Genomic DNA, 7,949 nt, shown 5'->3' with positions numbered 1-7,949 from the left:
AACTAGAGACAATGCACAAATACCTTTAAGGAATGCTTTCAGTCTACTTTAAAGGAGAGTCATTCCTCCTGAAAATAAGATTTTCTGAATTATCTACTACAGGTTTCTCTAACAAAATTTTAAAAACATGAAATAATAAAATCAATCCCAAAAGAATTGTAGTTATTCCCATCTCTTTCAATGAGTAGAACAGTGTCTGGAACATAGTAGGCATTTTAAAGTTAAAATAATAATCCAATACTCCATGGCTTTTAGGACCATGAGATTTTTGGCTTAATTTTTCTACTTTTTTTTTTAAAGCAAAAGCACCACATTTTTCAAAACTAATTTATTAAAAATCATAAAAAAATGCTTTGTACTTTTAAAATCTAAGTAACATAATTTTGGGGTTTTTTAAATAAAATGCAAGAAAGATTCAATGAATTTTTCTGAAATCAAACTGCTTAATGAAAATCTGGGGAAATTACACTATTTTTAAATAAAACAACTAAAACCTAGTTTTAAAATTTTTTCATACTACAGAAATTTAAAAGTAATCCTCAATATTTCAGGTGAGGTTTGGTACTAAAAACATTTTTCTGAATTTAATACATACTCAAAAAATTCACAGGAAAAAATGTAGTTCCAAGTGACTTTAAACTTTGGGAAGGTTTTCAACTTACTTTTATCCCAACATTTTAATCTTTTTCCAGTAATATTTAAAGCATATCAAAAAGACAGTCATCAACAAATATTTCAATTCTTCATAGGTGACAAAATTTGCATATCATTCCTCTGACATTTGAAAGTTCTTTTAAGTATAAGCAACAGCACCCTAAAAGCCAAGAAATATTATTGTTACTAACTTCCAGAAATAAAGGATAAAGATCTAAACACTAAAATATTTCTTTTGTTAAACTCTGCACAAAGACAGATTCTGTCACAATTCTCTTTTAATTTTTTTCCCTTGAAACACATTAAGCCTATTCAGATGTGTTTTCTAAAATCAAACAGATCAAGGTATTTAAAAACGCATTCTGTAAACAATATTATATATTTTAATTTTGTAGTAAGTAGCAAAATAAATATACTGAGCATGTTGATTTAAAAAGATACTTTATGCAAAAATAAAAACATATTTTAAATGCCAGGCTAATTCATTCTATAGGCATGTCCTTAGAATTCATAAATAAAAACAAAAATGACTGGTTAAAAGAATTATGATAAAATATTACATTTAAATTTTACCTCAAATATAACTGACAACTAAATCCAGGTATAAGAGATGAGAACATATATGTCTATAAAGGCATGTATATAAATGATATATACAAGTGGCAAATTTACCAATTAAGACACAAAAAATTAGTACAATATAGTGTAAACTTTAATATGTAAATCAGATGTCATTCATCACCTATTTATCAATGACACTGGTCTTAACTTTATATATTAAAATATTAAAAAGCTTAAAAAACATCATTGCAATATAGATACAATGTGAGAAAATACATATTTGTGGCTTTATACACAATCAAATTCAACCCATTTATATATCTTTTTCTCAAAAAAATAAATGGCACTTTGCATGCAACAAAATATACAAGACTGGGAGAGTCTACGTATGATTCAAGTTGAGAGCAAAAATGGAAAACACAAAAAACAAGCAAACCATCCTCTGAAGCCTAACAGTTAAATGGCAGAAGTGGAATGTACAACAGGACTGAGACCTAACACATCTGGTGCAGATTAAGGCAGCCATGAATAAGGAAAGGAGCTATTTCAAATACAAAACTATACACATGTATATAAGTATACATGTAAATATATATATATATATATATATATATATATATATATATATATATATATATATTTACAAATGAAATCTATTACAATTGAAAATCTTCTGTAATTGTATCACAAACTTCAACAAACATACAATGAAAGAAAGGAGAAAAAAAAAAGATCCTTTAGGAATTTTAAACACCAGCCCTGCCCCTGGGCTGCTTCTCTGTTGATGGTTTCCTAAATGACTTCTGCCACTCTGAATCACGCCTCAGTAGTCAGATGAGTTTTCTAGACTTCATTATGCCATTGTGTAACCATAGCTTCCACAGTGTAATGCCACAAGCAGCCTGTCCTTAAGGATTTCCTTACTCGGGTATTCAGGTAACTTGAGCATGTTGATGCTTAAAAAGAAAAAAAAAACAAACACCCACACCTCTATTAAATGTGAAATTTCAGATTGTTTTTTTTCTGGCACTGAAAACAGTACTAGATAATTAACATGAAACTGTCCTTTCAAATTTGCATTCAAATTGGAAAACCCTGAAGATGTATTTATGAAGGAAACAAGGTTCACTGCTGCATTGCAGTACCCCTTAGCATTCAGATGGATTTTAGGAGAGTAAGTTCTTTTTGATTTAAAATGAAAAGCAATAGAACAACTTAGTTTGAAGAATTTCTGCAAATGAACTGTCACAGTGACCCTTGGTGAGTAAATGTATTCCATTTATTACATATCAGGGAGTGGTTCATCCCAATGCTCCTCCCACCATAACTATAGAGATGCATACTTGTTGGGGATCAAAACAGAACCTGTGAATTCACTGATTAAGGAAACTCCCTTTACCCATACAAGGCAGCACCTTCTCTGCAATTTAGTTTTAGAGAGTTGCCCAGTGCTTGGAGAAGCAAGATTTGAACACGTCTTCCTCATTTGGAAGGCTGGCTCTCTATTCTCTATTGCCCAGAGTCTCTCAATTCTTTCAAAAGCCTGAATGAAGTACATAATTCAGTGACCATGTTTTCCTTTCAATTTATTAACACAAATCACACCTCTGATATTAAAAAAATAATAATTTTAAAAATTACAAAATTAAAGTTAGTCCTTTTTTGGAACCAAACCATGAATCTCACTGGCATAGGAAGAGAACTCTGAAAGTGGAAAATCCCTTTACTAATTCAGAATTGCATCTACTCTGAAATTTATAATCTTGGAGAAGTGCCTAGGGCAGGGTCACACAGCCAGCATCAGGGTCCTAAACTTGATTCAAGTCTTCAAATACCCAAGGATGACTCTCAGCTGAAGGCATCTCACAACAAAAGATGAATACATTTAAATAATGATAATAACTCATATATATATATACATAGTGCTTTAAGTTTTGCAAAGGGCTCTGAGGCTGTTTAACATACCATGTACTTGATGTCGGTAGCAGATTTGGAGTGTAGGGAACAGCAGCTATTGTAAAATTTTGCAATCCACTTCCACCCATTATATTAGCAAAGCCACCATGTGGGACCCTGGAACTAAAAAAAAGCATGTTACTAAGCAATAATTTTAGGAGAAACTTTTAAAATCTACATTATACAATGTTTTTCATTATTACTCTCTCTTTTTTATTTCAGGAAAAAGTGAAGAAGGTCACCACTATGTTGAGTGTAAAAACTTATGGGATCATGGACAAAAGAATCAACAGCTAGGCACCTAGGATACCTGGATAAGTTAGGATTTGTATCAACAGAGAGAGAGAAAACATTCAAACCGACAAGATCCCAAATCCTTTTGAGTATACTCCACTATATATGGACAACAAGACCTGTTTTATCCTTGATCCACAAGCCCTATCTGGTTGGCGGAAATTCCCTTTTATAAGAGTCATGAGGGAAATTAGAGACTTTATTGCACACTTCCTTCTGAGTGTTTTGTGCTATGTTTTTCAACTCTAAACGTCAAATATGGTACCAAAGCAAAATGATCCGTACAATCTCTTATCAAATAAAATGCTCTGCCATGGAAGAGGTATGGATGGATACACAGCATAAACTCTGGAAGGTACAAACAATTGATTCAATTCCATCTAACAATTATTGCCTTTTTGTTTTCTGAACTCGCCAAGATTTCCATTTTAAAAGCCCAATTCAATTGTGCAAAAATGCCCAGAGGTATTTACTTATCAAAAAACTTACATGAAAAAGCTTCAAAAAGCAAGGAAGATGGAGAGGATAGAATCACTCTTTGAATGTTAGTTGTACTGTCTCAAAAAGTAGCTATGTGTAGAAGGGGAATAATAAAGAGCACTTAAGGACTAAAAAAAAATTATCAACTCAGAGGACTAATAAATAATGGCTTCAAGAAAATTAAAAATTCATCATGTAAATGGGGAAGATCTGAATTTCTCAGAGTACTTAACTTCAATGAATGTAGTACAACTGTTTCTACCCCATTATCCTAGTTTAACTAAAATAGTAAAATACTGCATTTTAAAAGTAACATTTGAAAAAAAAAGTAACATTTGTTCTACTTATTTAATCATGATTAATGAGAAATATTTGTTACTAGTTCCATTTAAGTAATTTTATGGTATACAGTGGAAGTATTTAATTTTTTAAAGTTGCACTGAAGACATACTCTATCTAGAGCATAAAGAAACTGGCATTTAGATGCAACAAAGATTTCATTGGTGTTTGAATTCCCTTTACCAGCCTATATATCACAACCTTTCCACACATTCTCAGCCCGTGTGATTGTTCTCCATTTGTTCCTACAATGCTAATTCATACAGTTCTTTTGGAAACCTTTTCTTTTAAATACATAACCAGACTACCTTGATTTATACTCGTCATGAGCAATTAGTTATTAGTTATATCACCACACATCTTTCCATATTCAGAATTACTGGTAATTGTGATTCTTTCGAGATTGTGTTCCATGATTGGTGGCTATATAATATAACATTGCCAATAGAATACTGGTGTTAGAAACGGGTTTTTATGGCAGCCAGCAGTTGAATATCACTGAAGGCACTGAACAAATCCTCTTCAATTCTGTGTCCAGTTAGGTCCATTTACAATAGTTGTCCAAGACAAGGGATTGATGGACTAATTTATCAGGCTGCCTATTCAGATGCATGTCAAAAATCTAGACAATGTCTTTTTTTATTCCTTTTTTTTCCATTATGGATGGTAAGATCAATTACTTTTGCAATACTATGGATTTCAATGAATAGCCTTTGTGGCACTCCAAAATGATCAATTATTACAATGTAAGTGGCATAGTGGGTAGAGTGCCAGGCCTGCAGTCAGGAGACACAAGTTCAAATTCAGTCTCAGATGCTTACTAGCTATGTGACACTAGGCAAGTCACTTAATCCTGGTTTGCCTCAGTTTCCTCATCTGTAAAATGAGAAGGAAATGGCAAATCACTCCAGTATCACCGCCAAGAAAACCCCAAAGGGGTCACAAAGAGTCACACACAACTGAAAAACAACTGAAGAACAACAAAAATGGGTGAATAGTAGCATTTGGAGAATCTTTTTTGTCAATAAAGCATTTTTTTGTTTGGATTCTTCTCAGGATATCTTCTAAGACAAAAATGAATATTCTGTTTTATATCTTCTTTGATAACAGTAATCAGAAGATTACTGAATATAGTTATCTCCATGTTTAAAACTGTTAGTATTCCACAATGTTAACATATACATAGGAAACCCCTTGTTCAAAAAAAAAATGCATTTTGCTCTAGAATCATACGAATGAGAGCTAGAAGGGCCCTTAGATATTATCTACTGCAACCCCCTAATCTTACAGGTGAGGAAAACTGAGGCCCAGAGAGGTAAAATGACCTGCCCAAGGTCACAAGGTAGGACATATTTAAACATAGGTTTTCTAATTCCAAACTTAGTACTCTTCAATTAAGTCAAATGTGTGTTTTTAAATCACTATACAAAAGATATGGTAGGTTCTTGTATTTTCAAACCTTTCAGTCCATCTTGTGGCTGTAAAAATGTACCCTGCTATAGACAATCTTCTATAAAAGCCTGTCTTCTCTCATGTTTTTATCAAGAATACCTCAGTGCCTTCAGAGACCTTTCTCTCTCTTTTTTTTTTTGGCTAGGCAATGGGGTTAAGTGACTTCCCCAGGGTCACACAACTAGTAAGTGTTATGTGTCTGAGGTGGGATTTCAATTCAGGTCCTCCTGAATCCAGGGCTGGTGCTCTATCCACTGCGCCACCTAGCTGTCCCTTAGAAACCTTTCTCTTGAAACTGTATTATAGGTCCATGTAAGAAACGACATATTACCAGTGATGATTTGCATGCAAGAAGTGGTGTAAAACATATATCCAGGGCATACAAATGGGTCAGAAATATTTGGAAAGAAAGGAATAATGGTGGACAAGTACTCACAGAAAGTTAAAAGACCTGGAATAAGGACTGCAGGACATTAAGTGGAGCATGTTCAGGGGATTTATGGGAAGACATGGATACAAATCTCAGGCATGAATGTTGGACCTAGATACATACATACATACATATTATATATAACCAATGAGATCACAGTTCCACTGAAGTCTTGAGAAAGCAAATAAATGTGTATTTGTTAATAAATTATCACTTGCTTTTCCCCTCACTCTCAATAGGAGACCCAACAGTGATCATCTCCATACATTTACAAATGCCTCTTTTGAGCTTTTTTAAAAACTGTTCCCTGAGTGCCTATATCAGCAAAGGAAAACTAATCATGCACCCTAGACTCAATTCTTCCCTATAAAACTCCTGGCTGCCTTCTGCATTTCTAGACAACTGTCCACTATGGAGTAAGTTGGGTGTCCTACATTAAAGAACTGGAGGGGTCACAGGATCTAGCATGATCTGAGTGCCAGGGCAAGAAAGGCCCTATCTTGATGATCATCTATCCCCTTATTACCACTCCTGTGAACCTGAAAACCCACATATTCCAGGCCTATACCCCACGTATCCTGCTTTCTTCAGAGATCTGGGTGGATCCTTAGTAGGAAAAAATGATCCTGATGTAGCTGTCACCCCCACCCGCTTCCTTTACTTTATTCCATCCCTCCTCCAAGACATTTGAAGTCAAGTACTTTCCTCAGTACTAGGAAAAGTCTTGTTGGTCTTACTGGTTGTTTTGTTTCTTCTAGTGAAATTTCTAAGACCCTGAAAAGTGGCTACAATGAAGTAGGACCCCTGTGCAAAGTTAGGAAGACAGAAGATGGCATTTTCAGTTGAGGAAGCAGCTAGTAGACCAAATTTGGCTGAAATATAACATATGAAAGGGAAGTAATATGAAATAAAACAGGCAAAAATGAGACTGTATATGCCTATGCCAGACTGAGTTTGTGTATGATCCTAGGGGCAATAGGGAGCCACTGGTTATTTTTGAGGAATGAAGTAATATGATCAGATCTTCAAAGAAAGATTAATTTGGAAGATATGTGAAAAATAAGTGAATAATTGGAGAGACTGGATGAAGACAGAATAATAAGAAGGCTGCTGCAATAAAGCAGGCAAGAGGTGATAAAGGCATATAATAAAATAGTGCTTGTAGGAGTGGAGAGGAGAGGACAAAACAATAAATACTATGGAAAAAGAATCAACAAGATGTGGCAAATGATTGCATTTGGGAACCAGTGTCATGATAGGGAAAAATCAAAGATAATATCAGAGTTCCAAACCTCAGTATCTAGGGTCCACAAAGAAACAAACAAGTTTTAGGATGTGGGTTTGGGGCACGGGGCTGGGGGAACATGAATAGTTCTGTTTTGGACATGGTCTGTTTGGACATGTAAAAGGCTGATGTATAGCAAATCACTGAAAATGTGAGAAAAATCCAAGGATAGATTAAGACTATCTATGAATACCTAAAAGGCATCTGGATAGAGATCATCAACCCACAGGGGCTGAAGAGATCACCAAGGGAAAGAGTACAATGGAGGAGTAAAGGGCTCAGGACAGAGCCCTGGGGAATGGCTATATTTAAGGCCAAAAAAACCCCAAAAAGGCAGGATAAACTAACAAAGATGATTAAAAATAAGCCGTTGAACAGGTAGGAAGAAACCAAAAAGCAAAAGAGCAGTTATCACAGAAGCTAAGGAAGAAGAGAACAGCCAAGAGAAGGGGGTGAGTGACAACATCAAAAGCTATGATAGAAAGGTCAACAAAAACG

The 7,949-nt window shown here is 34.5% G+C and overlaps 1 protein-coding gene across 4 annotated transcripts in view; it reads right to left on the bottom strand.

The window, feature by feature from the left end:
• Nucleotides 1–1,078: 1,078 nt before the first annotated feature.
• Nucleotides 1,079–7,949, bottom strand: part of HACE1 (HECT domain and ankyrin repeat containing E3 ubiquitin protein ligase 1) — a 90,666-nt gene continuing 83,795 nt past the window's right edge. For 3 of the 4 annotated variants that reach the window (XM_020998312.2, XM_020998314.2, XM_078155223.1), the window contains 2 exons: nucleotides 3,181–3,294; nucleotides 1,079–2,171 (listed from right to left, as the gene is read on the bottom strand). In XM_020998312.2, the coding sequence (XP_020853971.1) occupies nucleotides 2,069–2,171; nucleotides 3,181–3,294 (217 nt within the window). In that variant the 3' untranslated portion in view covers nucleotides 1,079–2,068. Of the gene's footprint in view, nucleotides 2,172–3,180; nucleotides 3,295–6,172; nucleotides 6,278–7,949 lie in introns of those variants that run through there. The other variant, XR_013486971.1, reaches the window with a different exon arrangement.

Source organism: Phascolarctos cinereus, unplaced genomic scaffold, assembly GCF_003287225.1.
Source record: "Phascolarctos cinereus isolate Bilbo 61053 unplaced genomic scaffold, phaCin_HiC Scaffold_5;HRSCAF=322, whole genome shotgun sequence".
NCBI lineage: Eukaryota > Metazoa > Chordata > Mammalia > Diprotodontia > Phascolarctidae > Phascolarctos > Phascolarctos cinereus.
The sequence above is the reverse complement of the archived record's forward strand: the minus strand, read 5'-3'. Positions and strand labels throughout refer to the sequence as shown.